The sequence below is a fragment of the Theropithecus gelada genome, chromosome 8 (assembly GCF_003255815.1).
Source record: "Theropithecus gelada isolate Dixy chromosome 8, Tgel_1.0, whole genome shotgun sequence".
NCBI classification, from domain to species: domain Eukaryota; kingdom Metazoa; phylum Chordata; class Mammalia; order Primates; family Cercopithecidae; genus Theropithecus; species Theropithecus gelada.
Window position 1 is genome coordinate 70358438 of NC_037676.1, and position 20327 is coordinate 70378764.

Below are 20327 nucleotides of genomic sequence, written 5' to 3' on the forward strand. Positions count from 1 at the left end.
CTACTTTAGAAATGGATTTGTACAAGAAGGTGTGATACAGGTTCAGGCAGAGTCTGGGTGTCAAACTGGTCACCATGCCTGGGACATTTCTCTTTTGCTTTCTTCCTGCTTTCCTCTCTTCATTCTTTCATGCAATAAAAAAGTGGAAGTAGCTTACAGAAGTGTACATGGAACATGGTAAACTATATAAACAAACATAATCTTAGGATCAGGGTATATTAGTTAGCAAATTGATGCAGCAGATTAAGAATGAGGACCAAGAGAACACAGGCTTAAACAAATGTTGGAGATCCTCAAAAGCATCACCCTGGAAGGTGAGAAGTGTGTTCCATTTACTCATAAGTAACTGAGATCCTAGAAGCTTTTATGGCACAGATGGGCAGGCTAATGGGCAATGATGTTAGATGATAAAAATAATGTCACCGAATTGCAGAAAGCTCTTTTATGTACATTATTGTTACTTGAGTATCAAAACAGTCATGTGTATGGACTCTTCTCTCATCCTGCCTCTTTGTTTCGGGAGATTAAGAATTTGCTTAAGGTCACGTAGGTGGCAACTAACAGACTAGGTTCCTATGGAATGAGTCTCACTTGTGTTTATGTTTAATTTAGAAATAAAAAAGAGACATGTAGTCACCTAGGGCCTATGTGCTTTAAAAGCTATCCTTGTCATCATCCCATTTGGCCATAAACATATTTAAAATAACTGGTTTTCTCATTAGATCGAGAATCAAGGTTAGCAAGAAAATATTGCAAGGATCTTTTCAATTTGAATAAGATTTAGGTGCCTAAGATCGTAGCCCTAATAGGTCATGTAAGATTAGCTCCATTTATGTATCAAATGCATGTCAACAGAACCCATAGCATTTGAGAATATAGATTTTTAATTTTCACACATATACTTTAAAACTATTATTAGAAACATATTTTTCTTCCTGATGAAGACTTCAGCACTCTTCTTTTTGTGAAATAAAATGTATCCATAGAAACTAAAATCTCGAAGATGCTGGCTTTACCTTATTTTGACTCTGAAAGTTTTAGGTTTTAAAAATAGAAACCAGTTGATTGCTATAGCTTCTATAGTAAGGCTGCTGCAATTATAATAGATTTCCTGGCTGGTTGTACAGGCCACAGATGTTTTTTGGCACGTGTATGAAACCTGGTCAGACCTAACTGAAGATCTGAATGAATCCTAAGCGAGACTTTTTTCTCTGTGGAGCAGGATTTGAGGATAATTCAGACATAAAATTATGCCCCGTAGGGAGGAATGCTTTCTCCCTAAATTGTCCTGGAAACACTTTTTAGCTTTACAGTCGTTCTTCTGCTTTAGAATAATTCCATAATTGGGCTTATTTTGGGTATTGGGGATACTTCCTAGATAGAAATATTTAATATACATTCAAGGGATAGTTCCTGTTTACACAGAAATATTACATGCAGGAACTGGAAGTCTTCCTTTGAATGTCTGAAGTCCCTCTTTACTTATTCATGCCATGTAACCCTCACACTGATATATGGACTGGGAAGATTGCGAAAAAAAGTCTTCCCCATGTCCCCTTCCCTCAAAAGGGTACAATACAAAACTTTCATAACCTCGTGCCAAAAAGATTTTATGCTTAATTGAAATAGGAAGCTATCTGCAAAATAATAGGTTACCATTGTATTACTTCTTTTAGTTAAGTGACTATAATTGGATTAAAATATGCTGCTCTAGTCAATAATTCATGAATTTGTTACCAATGCGTTAAAAACCTGAAGTTCTATCTCCAGAAATTGTTAATTCCTGTCAGTGTAGAAATATGCTTTATATCACCTACATTAAAAAGAAATAGCCCTCCCCTACTCCGTACTGTTCCCTTTCTTTGATCTTTATTCTGGAAAGGGCTGTCTATACCTGCTGTCTCACCTTCATTACCCTCAGCACACTCCAGTGGGCCTCTACTCCCCTCTATGTAACTGAAATGGCTGTATTTTGCCAAAGTCTATTGACTGTCCTGATAGCATTCCTTGTCTTAGTGGGATCTGATGCAGTTGACCGTAAACCACTACTTGGCAGTCCTCTGTGACCCCACATATGCCTAGTTTTTGTCCTTTCTTGTGGAGGCTCCTTTGTGGTATCCTAGCTGGTCCTCCTTTTCTTCCCTCCCCTTTCCTTGGTAAAACTCCAGGGCTCAGGACTCTGTCTTCTCCTTCTCTCTCTCCATTCACAATTCCCTGGAGATCTCATTCAGGGTCCCGGCCCGTTTGACCTCTGCAACTGGGTTTAATCAATATCTCACGCTTCACATGTTCCAAATCAGCTCTTGACCCTTCCCCTGCCCCACCCCAGTGCCCCTGCAGTTTGCCTTTTCTTTGCTGCCTTCTCTTTCTCAGGCTTATGCCCATCCTTCCCATTGCTCAGCCTAAAACCTTGAATACACTCTTCACTTCCCTTTCTCTCATACCATTCTTCTGGCTTTACCTTCAACCATGCAGCCTTTCCTCCCTACCTCTACTGCTGGTGGCTTTGGGTGAGCCACTGCCATCTCTCTTCTGTAAGTGGTCTCCTTGCTGCTCCTGGCCAACTCACAGTTGTCCTGAGTGGCTGTACACTTCACTCACGGTCAAAGCCAAACCCTTTCAGTGGCCTTCAGGATCTGTGCCCTCCCTCCCTGCATTGCTTCTCCAATCCTGCCTCCTCTGCCTCCTTCTCACTGCTGCTCTGGTCACACTGGTTTTCTTGATGCTCCTTGGATACACCAGTCCTGTGACTTTGCACTGGCTGTTCCCTCTGCCAGAAATGACCCCTTTCCAGATGCTCACATTTCTAACTTCCCCCTCTTTCCGGACTGCTTAAATGTCAGCTTCAGTGAGGCCTGTTCTGTCATCCTGGTTACAGTTGGCAATACATTCTTCAGTTCACCTCTGAAACTTCGAACCCTCTTACGCTGCTCAATTTTGTTTTCAGTTACATTTACCATCTATCAACATTACATAAATGACTTACTGTATTTGCTGTTGACCTCTCTTCTCACTAGAATGTAACCTCCCGGAAGGCAGGAATCTTTGTTTTGTTTACTAATGTTCCCCGACATGCTGAGGATAGTGCCTGATGCCAAAGAGCCTTCCAGAAGTCATTGTTGGATAAATGAATAAAGGTGGCAGTAAGTTTGGGCTTGTAGTATCCATAGTATATCTAAAGTCCTGTCCCTCCCAGTGCATCTCTCTCCACACCCATTTTGCATTTCTTTATTGCAAAATTGCAGTTTTTATTTGGGGAAAATACTTTTTTGTTTTTTAACCTTTCCCTGGGAGTTTCTCCAAAGCAGATTAATGAGTTCAGTGTTTCCTTTGATGATGCTAAAAATATAGGCAGGTTGATGTTTACAGGCCCATTTGCACAATCAGAATGTTCTCATGCATGAACCACCGTCAATCCATGAACTGTACCTTCCTTATTTTAGGTTCGAGTTTCAGAAAGGTCTTACAGTTTCACAGCATGGCATCCTGTCTGGGAGCACAGTTTTGATCTTCACAGTGTAAGCAGCACATTTCCAGTACCTGTGACTATGGGGTTCCTCCTCCTGCCTCCTCCTCTCTTAGGAATATCCCAGGATGGAAGACAGCACTGCATTCCTGAGGACCTTCCTTCTCAAGAACTGATCTTAGCAGAGAGGGCCCCTGTCTGAGTCTTACCCTTTGGAACAGTTCAGGCACCTTTAGACATAGTACACAGCCCTTCCTGCATATGGGCAGGGGACATTCTGTATTCATGGTATTTGTATTGAGCTACAAGTTGGAAAGCCAGTCCCCCTAGCAAGGGAATCTTCTGCCAGCTCTCCCCGATCACTCCATTAACACTTCATGACGTCACCCCGTTCACTTCCTTTTCAGCTAGTAACAAAATTTCTAATTATCTGGCTTTTACGTGTATTATATGATTGCATTATTACAATCATGCACTGCATAACATTTCAGTCAATGACAGATCATATATATATAAATGGTGGTCCCATAAGATTATAATACTATATTTTGACTCTACTTTTTCTGTGTTCAGATAGATGCACCTAGTGGTGCATTTTTCAGAATGCATCCCCATTGTTAAGCAATGCATTACTGTATTTTATATATGGCACAGGTATTATATATATGGCACATTGCCATTACTTTTAATGGCAAAAACCGCAATCACTTTTGCTACAACCTAATAATTGCAATAAACAATTACTGCATATAGCAATAGTATTGCATTGTTTCTCTTGTGTTGTCTACTAGACTGTGAACTCCAGGAGGGCAAGGGCTATATCTCCAGCATTGAGCACAGAGTCTGGAATAGATGCCTCTCTTCTTGCTTTTGAATGGATGGATAATTGTTTAAAATGGAAGAAGTCAAGAGAAGCATAACTTCCTATTATGGTGGATGCTGTTACCTAATAAAATTGATTTCTGTGCCTTTTTTTGTGCCATGGGTGCCTTGTGAGACTTTTATCCTGCAACAACAGTGGAAAAGAACTTTTGACTGAAAAAGGTTTTTGCATCTAGCCTTAAATTCTATGTCCCACATCAGCCTCTAAGTCACCGTTTCTTTATTAGTAAAGTGCTGGGATAGGTTAGGAGTTCTCTAAATTCCTTTCTTTAAAAAAAGTTTAGAATAAATCTTCACTATCCATTATTATTAAATTTGCTCATCATTTTGTTAATAATTTCCTGCATTTCAATTCAGTTCCATTTAGATTCCTACTGTGCACTGGCACATGGCTGAGCTACACAGCTTATGGCACGTGATTTGAAGACATAGTTTAATACACACATTGTACATGTGTGTGTGTATATATCACATATATGCATAATGTACACATATACATATAAGACAGTCCCTGTTCTAATGGTGAGTTTGTATTTATGAAATGTGAATTTTGATATTTATTCTTGAATTGAATCTAGAAAAGTTAGACAGTGACCATAGTCTTAATTTTTATTCTTATCCATGCCAAAATTGTTACTCTACTAGTAGATAAATAGATAGGATCATGGTTATAGTTTTCAAGGGAGAAGATAATATAGACATTATTTAATCCATGTCCATTATTTTATGAAGAATGCAAAAAAGACACTGACTTGCCTAACATCATATCAGTTATTATGACAGCTATAACAAATACACAGGTAGACAGTGACTCTCAATCCTTTGCTTTTGAGACTACAATTCAGTCTAACTCTACCAGACTCTTACCGATAGTACACAAAACAGACCTACGTATTACGCTCATGGGGTTTACCATCTGCTAGGGGAGCTAGAAATAAGATAATTATTTATACCTATATAATAGTAAGGTTACAGTGTGCTGGAACTTAGCAGTAGTCAGGGAAATTGAACCTAAACTAGGAGTCAGGGAAGGCCTCTTGATGATTTGATAGAACTTGAAGTTGCAAAGGAAACAGTTTGGCAATGCAGGAAGAAGAATATTCTAGGCCCACTGAACAGCCTGTAGAAAGGGTCAGAGTGAGTAGATAGTTTGTGAGACAAACCAAGTGAGGGCCAGAAGGAGCGTAGGGAGCAAGGGGAAGAAAACTTGAGATAGAGAAGCTAGGTGGGCATCCGACTTGGGCTGCTTTAGAGACCTTGGCGAAGAATAGATGGATTTGAATGGAAACCCATGGCAAGGTTTGAAGCAGTGGAGTGGCTACCTTGGAAGTCATATAAATCATGTATCACTTTATTCTCAAAGCATAAAGGCAGAGTGCACACCAGTCTTCAGTTTGATCCTGACTCAGTGATTAGCAGGAGGCATGGGAAACAGATTTGTCCTGCCATTCTGGGCCTTAGCCGCCACACCTTACTGTCTGACCTGTACACAGATTGGTGCTTTGGATTAGCTTTATGCTTGTGTTTGGGACATCCCATCTTCTTCCACCCTTGACTTGGCAGCTACCCTGATTTGCCATTTTGCCTTGTTTGGAAGCTCTCCGTTCTCTCCTGGTGTCCTGGGATGCCACTTGCCCTGTCAGGCTCTTTCAGCTGCTGGGAGTCTGTGGATTTGAGTCCAAGTATATTACGCTGGCCACAGAAATTCATTTCTTTGAACACCTAAGTTGCAATCACAGTTTCAAAGGAATCATATGCATTTGCTGCTTATATTGCTTGGCTTTATTAAAAATGCTTGAGTTTTGAAATAATAATGTAATTTCTAACAACATATAATTGATTTCACTCATTCAAGTTGACATGATTTAATTCCCTTTGATTTTGTTGTGAATGATGCAAGTGAAAAAAACTTGCCTGAGTTATTACTGTGTGTTCAACTGCTTTTTGTGTTTTCTTTAATTTGCAGTTTTCTCGTGTACTGAAGAATAGAGCCTGGCCTACTTTTAAACAGGCCAAATCTAAAATCTCCCCACTGCACAGCAGTGATTTCTGCCCTACCAACTGCCATGTCAACGTGATGGAAGTTTCTTATCCCAAAACATCAACCTCTTTGGGAAGTGCATTTGGTGTTCAGTTGGATAGTAGGAAGCATCATTCTCATGATAAAGAAAACAAATCTTCGGAGCAAGGTATGCTAGCTTTTGCAACTTTACCAAATCGTAAAAAGTAATTTAGGCAATCATAGCTATTCGTGCAGCCCTGAAATTCAATAGATAACTGGTGTGCAAACAAGCATGACCTTTTATAAAGGAAGGATTTCTTACTGTAATCACGTGGATAATTATGCCTAAGTGTATACTGAATGAAAATAGAGTTAGGCGTTTTTGTTATTTTTCTTCTAAGAAGGATGATTGCTCTTGCTTTCCTTATGCGTATGATAGGCACAGCTCATCCTGCTGTGAAAGCTGCTCATCTGAAATGGCCCTGAAACTTTGAGGACAATACCTGAGGAACATCTGCAGCAATGCACTATGCCATTCTGTACCATCACAGTAGGACAAGGGATCAAACTGTCTTCTAGTTTTTAATTACAACTCCCCACAAGCTCTAATTTCTGAATTAAATTCAGCATTGGATCAGCATTTTATTTTGTGGAATCTCAAATTTAACTTGACTGGATAAAGAAAATGGGGTATATAAACACAATGGAATACCATTTAGCCATAAAAAGAAGTAAATCCTGTCATTTGTGACAACATAGATGAACCTGGAAAACATTATGTTAAAGTGAAATAAACCAGACACAGAAAGACAAATACTATATGATCTCATTTATATGAGGAATCTAAAAAAGTTGATGTCATAGAAGTAGACAGTAGAATGGTGATTACCAGGGCCTGGGGTGATTGGGTGGGGGATTTAGAAGATGCAGGCCAAAGGATATAAAATTTCAATCAGATAAGAGGAATAAGTTCAAGAGATCTATTGTATAACATGGCGAGTATGGTTAATGTATTGTATTCTTGATAAATCCTAAGAGAGTGGGTATACAGTGTTCTCAGCACCAACATGATAACTACGTGAAGTAATACATATGTTAATTACCTAGAGTTAGTCATTGCATTATGCATATATACATCAAAACATCAGGTTGTACATGTAATACATGTAATTGTATCTGTCAATTAAAAAATAAAAATTAATTGGACTGGATTGTTATCATAAGTTAAAGGTGATACATGTTACTAAGGAATGACTTTAATTCCTCAGGGAAACTGAGCCCTATGGTGTACATTCAGCACACCATCACAACCATGGCGGCCCCTTCAGGTCTGTCTCTGGGACAGCAGGATGGCCATGGTCTCAGGTATCTGCTGAAAGAAGAAGACTTAGAAACCCAAGACATCTATCAGAAACTGCTGGGTAAACTTCAGACTGCACTGAAAGAGGTGGAGATGTGTGTTTGTCAAATAGATGAGTAAGTGTTTTGTACTACACTTTTAAGTTTGCCAAATTAAATAGCTGTAAAAATGTGACTTAGAAAAATTCAATAATTCTCTCTTTAGTTATTGGAAATTTAGGAGATTTGTGTTGATTATGCAGATCCTCTTCATTCCAAAACTTTAAAAATGTTTTTTAATGGAAAAAATACGTATAGGTATATATTTTAAGTAAGCATTTAATACCAGGGAAGAGAATGACAAAATTCTATCTTATACAAGGATGCTAAATGTGTCTTAGTGTAAAAATGTTACCTTGAAAAATATATTTGAAAGCATACCAGTTTTGTATGAGGATTTCCTTGTACTCTTTGTAGTTCAGGGTAAAAATTTTGGTGAATATGCACTCAGTAGAAATTTATAAAAGACAAAGTATAATAAATGCTTCACATACTTGTTAAATGAGTAAATGCAAAATTATGTATCTCTAGGACAAATACATTTTTCTTTTCTGATTGAATTCATGGCCTGCTAAGCAATAACCCAAATATCTGTGCCAGTACTTTTAACCAAGAGAAGGTGGAGGCAGTTAATGAGCACTTTTCCAAATAAATCAGTTCTAATTCTTATTTAAGAATTTGATGGTTGGAGAATTGCCTGAGCTTGCGAGGATGCTTTGTCACATCATGGTATAGGACGATGCTTCACATCTAGTCCAGACAGCTCTGTATAGTCAGAACAGCGTGGGGTTTGAAGTAGCTCAGTTTCTCATCTACAGAAGTGAATGAGTAATAATAATGAATTACAAGTTTGTGGTGATGAAAGTTATACAAATTAATACAGAAAGTAATCAGCACGCTGCCTAATATAATGCTTGCTCATCCATTCAAGGGGTAGAAATTATTGAATATATCCCCAATTAGCAGATTCTGAAACTAATAGAAATATTGTTATCTTCTTTTTATTGTACTCTCTTCATGAAGTTGTTGATTTAAATGGCTACAGATGTGAACTCTTGACTTCACACACACACCTATCGTCCTGTATTTCATGGATAATTAAGTTTTGACACAAAATATTTAGACCTTATTCCAAGCCTTTGTTGTAATTAGACATTATACTGATGAAGTCATAATTGACATGATCTCTCATTTTACACGTTTTTGAAATTTAGAGATCAAAATCATATTAGATGCATTATATTTTTAAAATTATCCTCAATATTTAGTATTTACTTTGCTAATTTTCTGAAGTTTTATGAGTGATTTAGAATTAAGATTTGTTTCTCTATTTCTAATATACTATTTTTGTGTATTATACTGTGGCTTTTCCTATTTACAGATGAATTAAACAGTTCAAGATTGCTAAGAGAAAAGGAAAGTATTTTTTAAGCAATTGCATGACATTTTTGAATTGTGTTGGAATCCTTGCGACAGAAGTTTATATTTTAGGATATGATATTTTACTTCATTTAATAAATGAGATTTTGTTGCATGATATATTTTAAAAACCAGTTGTTGTCTACCACAGGTATTTATGAAGTATATAGAATTTTTATTAATAAGGCAGTAAATAGTGGCATTGAATCATAGCTTCTAGGCCTCAAAGGGATTTTAAGAAAACATCTGGACCAATCCCATACTTCAGTTCCAAGAGTTGTTATTGCCATTTTGGGATGAGTCTTGTCAATGGCAAGATTATTGATGTGCCTCAGCTGGCACTGCTCAAGGACTAATCTTTAATGCATTGATGATCTAGCACTGCCTGGCAATCCTCCAGGCTTTGTCTTTGTTAATTTATTGAACTTTTTTTAAAGGTTCAGGTGATGTAGAAATATTTTCAGGAAAAATATGTAAACGCAAGGAGCTCCTTTTACTCGGCTTAAAATGTTTATATTTAAGGCACTAGTTGCAGACTAGTTATTTTTATTAACTAAAACTACTTAAAATGATTACTTTTCACTGAAGTTTTCCCCACCCTGTTATTCTGAAAACCTTTACCCAGCTGAGCATGTTTATTAGAAAGGTGGCAAAAAGTGAGCAAATGATTGGAGAAACCACCTTGGTCTTCTTTGGGTACACCGCATAATTTAATTCTAAGTATTAATAGGTTCCACACAACTTAATGTGCAATATAAATCGCTGTACAACAGTACAGTTGTTTTAAGTGCCTGGATTCCCCATTGCTTTTAATATTCAGAGATGCTGCCATGCAGTCGAGGTTAACACATTATTTAAAAATCTAGTATCTGAACAATTTTCTCACCCTATAGTAATTATTCCTGGTCAGAGATGTCTTTGCAAGTGAAGCAGCAGATCTCAGATGTGTTGCCAAGTTTTAAGATAAATTGCCTGATAACACCTCAGTGTTAGCTTTTCTAGAAGTTATTCATCCCTGTGAAAGGTCCTGAGGTTGAGCTTGTCTTATCATAAAGTCTGGTTGTTCTGTCACCTGGGAATACCTCTCAGAAATGAAATTTCCTTTAACACATAGGCATTTCACTAAATCCTCCTACTTAGCTTCAGACCCAAAGATAGAATTAGAGATGAATTTCCTGTCTAGTAACATGAGGTAAGATGATGTAATGAATTTAATCAAGGATTTGTGATTCTGGTTTCACTTTGGAAAGTTAACGACTTTTGCCCTTTAATGGGCTATTTACTGGGTAATGTCACTTAGGTACAAGAAATAAGTAAAAGGAAAAATAATTAATGTCCAAAACCTTTGACAGGGTTTTAAAATAGAGGATTTGTGTATTCTCACAGGGAGGAAAGGGGCCTGATAATCACAGGGGATTTGAGAACAGACTTCATTTTGCAGGTGCCAGATGCCTCAGGATTGAGTGATGAACAAACCACACTTTCAGACAGTTAGTAACCTGGGGGTTACAGAGCGGAATGCTGGTGGTGGTGGTAGAGTAATCATTGAGGTTTCCCCAAGCTTTTGCTAGTGAATACACAAAAAGAGGGGCACACCATAAAAACCAGCTTTTTTATAGGTGCTTATGTGCCAGGCAAGATTACACTATTACATACGTTGGCTGATTTCATTCTCACAGTACTTCTGTGAGTTGAGTTATGAAACACCGAGATGTACCCTACTCCCTCCAAAGTGTGCAAGTTAGATGCAGGGAGAGGGAATCCTGCTTAATTTGCACAGGCTATGTATATAACATTATGTTTTGCCTACCCCGCCTCTAAAATGGGGAAATAATGATAATACCTACTTCATAAGGTGGTTTTAGAGATTAAATGAATTGATACCTGTTAAAGACTTAGCATGGTGACTGTCATAAAAGCTCAACAGATGTTAGCAATGATGATGATGTTTAAAAACACACAGGTCATTGCAACATACTGTATACAAAAATCTTTTTTATCAGTGGCACAAGGAGGAGATTCACCTGGAATTGCATGCCTGCTGAAGCTTTTAATTAATGGACCTCTAGTAGGTAACTTAATATTGTATATGAATGAAAGTGAAGGGATTTCTGCAAGCACAAATATTATGGTTTGATGCCTTGTTGCTTTTCAGAATCTAGAAATTTTATGCAAAACATGGTGTTTAAAATACAGTTTTTCTATCATTTGTTTGTAAGCCTAACACTTGTTCCCACAGGGTCAACGCAAGCATGATTGCAGCTGTTTTAAATGAAAAGCAAATATCTGAATACAATTCATGTAACTTTGAAAAAAATTATGCTTAGCCCCATGGCTTCTAATTTAAAAGATACATAAGCGCAGAGGGCTCTTTGCAAAATGAGAACTCCTGCGTTTTTTTTCCTCTTTGTTATTCAAAGTTCATCTGTCTGTGCAGCATGGAGCTTGGATAATTGGAGTTAGTCTAATGTTTTAATCTTTTGGGTGGAGAGGGTGAATAGACAATCTGTCTTACATGACATAAAAGTATCTTTCCAAAGAGAAAAACTGTGTTTAAAATCATCCACAGCTTTTGGTTATTAAAAATGTTCACAGGGCCTCGAGCAATGTAACGTAGCTCCTTCAATTTTTCACTGGTATCTAAAAACTGTAAAATGTCAAAATATTATTCAAATCTCACCTCACTGTGAGACCTGACCTGACTGCACCGCTATTTGAAATGGCAGCTTCACGCTTCCTTCCCTGCTTTGTTTGTCTCCTTACCATTTGCTGCCATTTGATATACTAGAAAGTTTACTTGTTTTTACTTGTCTTCTCTCAGTAGAATTTGAGCTCCAAGAAGGCAGGGGCTTTTGTGTTTTGTTTTTGTCGCTGTTGTTGTTTGTTTGTTTGTTTTTTGAGATGGAGTCTTGCTCTGTTGCCCAGGCTGGAGTGCAGTGGTATGATCTCCGTTCACTGCAACCTCCACCTCCAGGGTTCAAGTGATTCTCCTGCCTCGGTCTCCCAAGTAGCTGGGACTACAGTCTTCCGCCACGACACCACACCCGGCTAATTTTTGTATTTTTAATAGAGACAGGGTTTCACCATGTTGGCCAGGCTGGTTTCGAACTCCTGACCTCGTGTGATCCACCCACCTCGGCCTCCCAAAGTGCTGGGATTACAGGCACCACGGCGCCTGGCCCGTTTGTGTATTTTATAAACTACTATATCCACTGCACCAAGAACAATGCATGGTATAATAAATGTGTTTAGTGAAATCACTTAACAGGTATTTGTTCAATGCACAGCATTGGGTTTGACATTATGGAATATGTATAAGATACCTTCAGAGTCTTGAAATAACAAACATTACATTGCTATGGAAAAATGAGAACCAAGATATGCGCTAGTGATTGGAACTGAAAATCACAGGTATTTAGTAAATGTGAAGATGGCTGTTGGCTTGAGAAGCCCTATATGGGTCCTTTGTTTAGACATGGTTTAATTCATTTTGCAAATTTTTTAGCATGCTGTTTGACAATAAAGTTCGATTCCATTTTTGCCTAATTTTGAGTTAGTTGTAACAGAAACATGCCACAGCAAACGTTCAAGCCTAGTGTTGGAGTCAGCAGCTACTCAAAGTCCTCAGCAGGTTTCACACAGTTCAGTCTGACTGCAGCATTTTACCCTGGAGCCAAGTGGAGGAGCTCTTTCTGTGGGCAGATTTGCAACATTTCATCCTGGCTGGCTTGCAGATGAGATTGTAATTACCCCATCCTCACATTGTGTGTTACTCTGTTTGCTGTCTTGTAATCCCCAAGGCCAGGACTCCTGTTTGTATGAGCAGGGAGAGGGATTGACAATCCAATATTCTCCCTGCCAAATAGAGAATGCCTGGGCGAAACCCAAGGCACAGGTAGAGGGATAGGTGGGTTTTTAATACTGAATGTGAGCCAGTAAGGACATTAAGGCCCGTTTACAGTTTGGGTTTAATATTTGGCTAGCACTTTGGAGATTGTTGAGTATTTCCGTAAGGTGGTGATGGTTGTGCTAATGGCCAGGGGCTAAAGATAACACCCATTATGCACCAGGAGTATTCATTCTCATAGCAGTCATGGAAGCCAGTTATTCTCATTATCCCCATTTCACAAGTATCCAGTAGAACTACCACAGCTTTGTTTTAGTTGTAGTCATGCATGGCACAACCTGGATTTCAATGAAGCTTTCTGGTCTAAATTATGCTGTTTGTATGACTCATTTTGTGAAGAACAAGTGAACTTTGAATGACATGCTTTTTATGCAATAGAATATTTACTTGATGATATGAAACATTGAAGCACTCTAGAAATATTTGTAAGCCTATTGTATTCAGCAAATAAGGTAGTTATCTATAGCAGACAGTTTGAAAATGTGCATTTATTTTTTTAATATTACATTGCAGCCTTCTGTCTTCAATAACATATTCTCCTAAATTAGAACGTAAGACATCGGAGGGCATAATACCAACAGACAGTGACAATGAGAAGGGAGAAAGAAACAGCAAACGGGTCTGTTTTAATGTAGCAGGAGATGAACAGGAAGATTCTGGTCATGATACCATCAGCAACAGAGACTCTTACAGGTAATTCACTAACTCATCAAACTCATTACTCAAGAAAGTCAAATGTGATGCTGGATTTTCCACAAAGATCTTGAAAAAAGTTTTTGATTTTTTTTTTTTTTTTTAGTTGGTCTTTCACAGTCATCACTTGTTATTACCGACCTCAGACAAAGCATAATGGGACAGTGTAATATTTCAAATCCTTCCCTTTTCTAATATGAATAGCTTGGAAAAAGCATTTTTTCTATGGTGGTGTGAGCTCAATTTGGGAGAGTTGTTCGGTATATGGATTGTGTAACATATATAGCAAATAAGAAAATTGTGTCTAATCTGAGGGATTAACATCTTTTTCAACTATCTGTTTCTGTCACTGGTTTATTGGGTAGCGAATAGGAGTTCTTTTGGCCCTTTTTTCTCTCTTTTCTTTTCATTTTCTATGTTCCAAACTAATTGGACTAATGTTCCTTGCCTACCGCTGAGACAAAGCTTGCGTTTTTTACTCTCTTGGATACCTTCTATATTAGTTTTCTAGGGCTGCTGTAACAGATTACTACAAACTGGGCAGCTTAAACAACAGAAATTTATTATCACACAGTTCTGGAGGTCAAAAATCTGAAACCAAGGTGTGGGCTGTGTTGGCTCCTTCTGAAGGCTGTGGAGGAAGGATCCGTGCCAGGCCTGGCTCCTTGACGTGTAAACGGCCATCTTCTCCCTGCGTCTCTGCACATTCTCTTCCCTCCATATGTATCTTGTGTCCAAATTTTCCCTTCTTATAAGGACATTTTATAGGGCGGCTTAAGGTGGCACCCTAATGACCTCATTTTAACTCGATTACCTTTGTAAAGACCCTATCTCCAAATAAGGTCACATTCTGAGGCACTAGGGATCACTTTTCAACCACATGAATTTTGTTGGGAGACCCTGTTCAACCCCAAATACTTTCCCTCCAAACTCTGTTTTTGTCTTCCTACTAGACTTTCAAATGATGTCTCCTCGCATGAACTTCCTTAATTGAAAGTGCTTTTTGTTCCTTGAATCCGTGTATCACCTGATACCTCACTAAGGACTGTCATAACCAGCCACATAAGCTGTGTATACAACTTTAACATCTTTTTCATTTATGTTAATTGAAAGCAAAAACTATCTTCTTCAGTCGTTTATTATGCAGTGTTTTGCAATGAAAAGATACTGATTCAATAGTAATCAAAGTTCTCATCAGAGTATATATAACTAGTTACAAACTAGGAGCTAACATTAAAAATATACTTTTACCAAACACATGGGGGAAGAGGAAGATTTTACATAATCCTCACTGCGACCCTCGGTGGCAGGTTCTGATAGGAACTCGATTTTACATATCAGGAAGCTGAAGCCCGGAGGGCCGATATCATTTATCTATGAGACCAGGTGGTCTGGCTTCCCAGTTTGTCTCTTAACCACTCTACTGTTCCAATTTCTATGTTTTCAAAAAGGATCTTAATGAACACATAAGAGTTATTCTAGAGATTTAATCATAGATCAGACAGATTAACCACTTTTATCACTTCATTTACTTTTCACTTCTGAGCATCCCAACCTGCTCTTTAATAGGAATCTGTAGGGTTTTTCCCGGTGGGAAATTACACATCTAAAAATACTTCCTTAACTCAAGTTCTAGTTATCAGATAATTAAAATTACCCTGACAGTTTCCCTCTAGGCTAAGATAGAAATTTTAAATGTAAATTTAAAGTTAAGAAAGTCCTTTTTACTTATTCTGAGAGGAAAGAAAATATTTTATCTCCTGCACTATTTCTGAAATCTGTCCCTGTTCACACACAAACATTTTAAACATTTCTTTCCTTGGGCATTCATCATTATCAAGCACTTCCCTGTGCTAAAAGCTCTGAGGTGGAGACAGACAAAGTCCCTATCCTCCATAAGGAAGCTCAGAGTGTAACCAATAAGTTATGATTTAAGCTATCAGAAAGGGACAGAAATCACAAAACGGTATTTTGTCTGTATTAGCAAGTTATCTAATTACCGTCATATATCATGAAACAGATTATAAAGAATTTTAAGTTTGGTGTGACTCCTAGTTTTATAACTAACTGCCCTTAAAAAAATCATTTGGGACTAGATTATATGATACAAGAAAATTTGAAATATAATTGAATCGAAAATATGCCATCTTTAAAAGGTAAGATAGACTGAGTTGAACAAGTTTATCTTTCTCTTACTTTTCTCTAAAACATATTAATAAATATAACTGATATAAGTTTATGTCATAAGAAATTGCAGGGACACCTGGGCAGTTGCACTCTTACAGTAACATGAAACGTATTGTTTTCAGTGACTGCAACAGCAATAGGAATTCCATCGCCTCCTTCACCAGCATCTGCAGCAGCCAGTGCAGCTCGTATTTCCACAGTGATGAAATGGACTCAGGTGTGTTCGTTGGTGAAGGCCTGTGGGCTTTTTGATGTTAGTCCTATAGGAGATAACTTTAAGGTTTTAATTTCTTAGATCCATATGAATTTTTATTTTTACCTTTTATCATTCACTCTCTGTGGCCACACATATTGCATTTCAAGTTTATGTGCTTCATAGTCTATTTCCCAATCCCATTTTAAAGGGAGTGAGTTAAAAAGCAATGAAATAAGCAAACTAATTGTAATCTTCAGATATGCTCTATGATCTCTTTATGGTTCTACGAAGGATTATATGTACACAGGAAACATACTGAAAGTATTAGATGTTGTTAATGGGGATAGGCAGGTGTGGAGTTTGACGCATTAAAGACAGCAGATTCACCTAAGCTAGCTTTATATGTGGATGATGAGGATTGAGGGTAATGAGAGAAACAGATTGATATAATTATCTTATTATTATCTTGTATGTGTTAAGAACAAATACTTTTCATCCAATTAGGGAAAATCTTAATTTTTGATTATTCAGTTTATTTCAACTCTTCAACCATTGGAGGAACATAATTTGAAAGAATAATTAACAAGTGTCCTTTCTAGGGGTCACTCTGCCTTCAGAAGAAGTAATAACATCCCAGGAGCTATTAAATCTTTTGGAACTCTCTCTGAACATGAGAACTGTGCATGGAATAAGAGCTTGTGTTTAATTTTTACATTTTATTTAATATTTAAAATATTTTGGAATGTTAAACATAAGATGAGTGATTGTTCTTTTTGGTTTTGTTTTTGTTTTGATATCTAGGTGATGAACTTCCCCTAAGTGTTCGCATTTCTCATGATAAACAGGACAAGATACATAGTTGCCTTGAGCATCTTTTCAGCCAGGTACAATCGGGCATTTGTGGGGCTTTTGTTCCACAACTAAACTGTCAGGAGTCCCTTTTTCAGATGCAGTACAAGGAGCTCGGAGTTAGAACAGAAACGTCTCAATCTGTCTTTCCACCTCCTTTACCTCTATTTCTGACGTTTAAACTGGGAATAAACATTCTTTCAGCCAACTCACCTAAAGGATTTTTGTGAATATCAAGTATTTTACAGTCCTGGGAAAATTACTGTTATACACATAGGAGTTCTCCTTTCTAGGATTTGTTTTTTTGTTTTTTGTTTTCAAAAAGCTTTATGATATTTCTTGCTTAACATTATTTTTAATTTTAAAAAGCACAAGATATTGCCTTGGATGCTAATTTTGTCATTTTAAATTTAAAAAAATGTATAGCTATAACCAAAATTTGTAGTAGAAGATTTTACCACTTTGAAAAGGATTCCAATAACTTATAGTTAAAGAAAACTCCAGAGATTTTTTGTTCTTTTGTGAGGTAAATTTATATTTTGTATTAATATATGGTAAGATAGTAAGAAATGTCATTGCAAATGTTATCAGGTGCATTTATTTCAATATTTTATGTAAAGATGGATTTCACAGGCATCACGGGGTTTCAAAAATAATTGTTGTTTTAAAAGAACATTTTATAAGATTTACATTTAGAAATACATATCATGTACTATGAGAGATATGTAACTCAGAAATCTCTACTATTGACAGGTGGATTCAATTACCAATCTCCTAAAAGGGCAGGCTGTTGTGAGGGCCTTTGACCAAACCAAGTATCTCACTCCAGGCCGAGGATTGCAAGGTAAGTCTTGAAAAATTAACTAATAGAAGCAATTGAGAAAAAAAGGTGGTAGACAATATAGTCAAGAAGCAAGGAGATTGCATAAGAGGAGCAATTCCGGTTACTCATGTTTCATAATTCACTGGATACTACTTCTATTTTGATAATTTTTAATATGTAAAAAAGTCAGCATAGGAAGTTTTACATTTATTTGAAAGTTTAAAATGTTTAATGCCTATAGGGGCCAGGCTAAGCAAAAATGAGTTAATCGAAGATACATAAGCATGAAGTTGATTTTGCTGAACCCAAGCATAATGTCTCCTTGGCTGTTTCCCCGTGGTAAGGAAAGGGTGTGGGGAATGAGAGTTGATGAATGGAAAGGATGGAGTTGCCAGTCTGACTAGTAACTAGTTGGGATAATGAAAGTAGAGTTTTCATCTAAATTTGCTTTGTTTAAACATTTATAAGAAAATAACATTAAGGTTTGACTTTTTAGGTTTAACGGATTTTCTGACGGTATGGCAAAATAAATGACCACCATGTCAATAGTCTAGGACAACAGTGACAGAAGAAGGTTTTGAAGCCTAAAGGCTTAATTGGTTGGGAACAAGTTGAGACTTAAGAGAGATTTTCTGTGTTTATTTAGAATTTCAACAGGAAATGGAACCAAAGCTGAGTTGTCCAAAAAGGCTACGGCTTCATATCAAGCAAGACCCCTGGAATCTTCCCAGCAGCGTCCGGACTCTTGCTCAGAACATCAGGAAATTTGTTGAAGGTCAGCATGAAAAGCAAAGATCGTTGCATGATCTTAGCAATAATCATTTTAAAACCCACTAAAACCAAAAGTTTGATAATGCTTGATTACTTTTTACAGTGTTTCCTGTTGTGAAGAAAATAAAAGTACTGAAAATGGTGAGGGAGAAAGAGGGCAAGAAGGAATAAGATTATAGGGCCTTGTGTCCCCAGGGTTATAAACATCATGGAGAATATTCTCATTGAATAAAATAAGGGCTCAAAGTTGTGAAGACAAATCGAACATGAAGAGAATTTAAGACTTTATAATAGGAGACAATGTCATAAAAAAATTCTGAAGGATATACAAAAGGCATGAAGCTAATGCTTATCCAAAAAAAAAAAAAAAAAAGAATCAATTGTGAAGCTGTGTGAGAATCAAAATAATCATGTAGGTTGCATCATTAATTTTTACGTTTTTATTTCAGAAGTGTTTGTCTAAGTTGATTGCTCTTAAGTACCGTAACACTATTTACATGACATTCTATAATTGGTAAAACCTGTGAATTGGAGCCATATAATTTTGAGACGACTTCATTGAGATAGATTGCATGTTGTTTAGAATCAGCGTGATTAAGTAGAAAATTCTGAGAGTTTCCAAAATGATTATGGTGAAAAAGATGAAATGAGAATTCATCTAGTTTTAAAAATATATAACTCAGCAATTTTCTTCCCAGTGATTAGACCAGTGGTTAGCAACATCTGGAGGTATTTTTGGTTGTCACAATTGTGGGTGTGCTACTGACCTCTAGATAGAGGCCAGGGATGCTGCTGAACATTCTAGAATGTACAAGAGAGTTCCTCACAAGGGAGAATTCTCTGATCCAAAATGTTAGTAGTGCTAAGATCGAGAAACCCGTACAATAAATACTATTCCTGTGTTTACAGTTTTATCCCTCAGTCATTTGTGTGTCAGTTGGATGTGGTCAATAGTATTCAGTGGTATTTAGCAGAATTACAGTATAACTGCAGTTATTACCTTAAGTGGGGTAAATTAAAGAAAGCTGTAAATGTTGCTGACAAAAGACAGCCTCTTATACCAAATGGAGTCTGAGTCACTTAACTCTTTCAGGCTTCAACTTACACATTTATTAAATGACAGAGATGGCTTAAATGTTCTGTGATTACTAAGTCTTCTGCATAGACTTATACTCAAATATAACAACTTTCGTTTAGAGATTAGTAGAAAGGAAATTTGTACAGATATGGAATACTTCCCCAAATAAATCATAGTGATTCTATCTTGTGATAAAATCTTTTGTATTTGACAGCTGGATTTCTTGGCTATATTTTTATTTTATGGCCTAATATAATGTTTATCTATGATACTTTGTAACATAATGTTTAATGAAAAGTAGGAATTTAAAATTCTCCAAAATATGAATAGCATAAATATAAAATGCATTTGAAAAAACAATTATGTTTTAGAAATTTAAGTATATACTTTACTGAGTAAAAGACATATTTCTGCTGAATAGATGCCAGTATTATGACACTACTAGAAATTATAATTCTGCAGTTGTTCTCATCATCTTTGAGATTTTATATTTGTTTTAAGGTAAATGTATATTGGCTAGGAATGGAGAAATCCTTAAATCATCTCCCCCACTTTTTTGTTTTGAACAATTTTATCTTTCAGATAGAAATTTCTAATGCTCTCATTAGTTTCCAAGAACTTCTTGACTTCTGCATTACTTTTACTATTTACCCAAA

At 36.9% G+C, this 20327-nt stretch overlaps 1 protein-coding gene across 2 annotated transcripts in view; it reads left to right on the forward strand.

Annotated features, from left to right (window-relative positions):
* The window catches only part of PREX2 (phosphatidylinositol-3,4,5-trisphosphate dependent Rac exchange factor 2), a 290803-nt gene that overhangs the window by 152075 nt on the left and 118401 nt on the right, over positions 1-20327 (forward strand). Inside the window, exons 24-30 of one of the 2 annotated variants that reach the window (XM_025394082.1) lie at positions 6315-6537; positions 7619-7826; positions 13588-13767; positions 16077-16171; positions 16952-17034; positions 17753-17843; positions 18469-18597. In XM_025394082.1, coding sequence (XP_025249867.1) covers positions 6315-6537; positions 7619-7826; positions 13588-13767; positions 16077-16171; positions 16952-17034; positions 17753-17843; positions 18469-18597 — 1009 coding nt within the window. Of the gene's footprint in view, positions 1-3443; positions 3724-6314; positions 6538-7618; positions 7827-13587; positions 13768-16076; positions 16172-16951; positions 17035-17752; positions 17844-18468; positions 18598-20327 lie in introns of those variants that run through there. The other variant, XM_025394083.1, reaches the window with a different exon arrangement.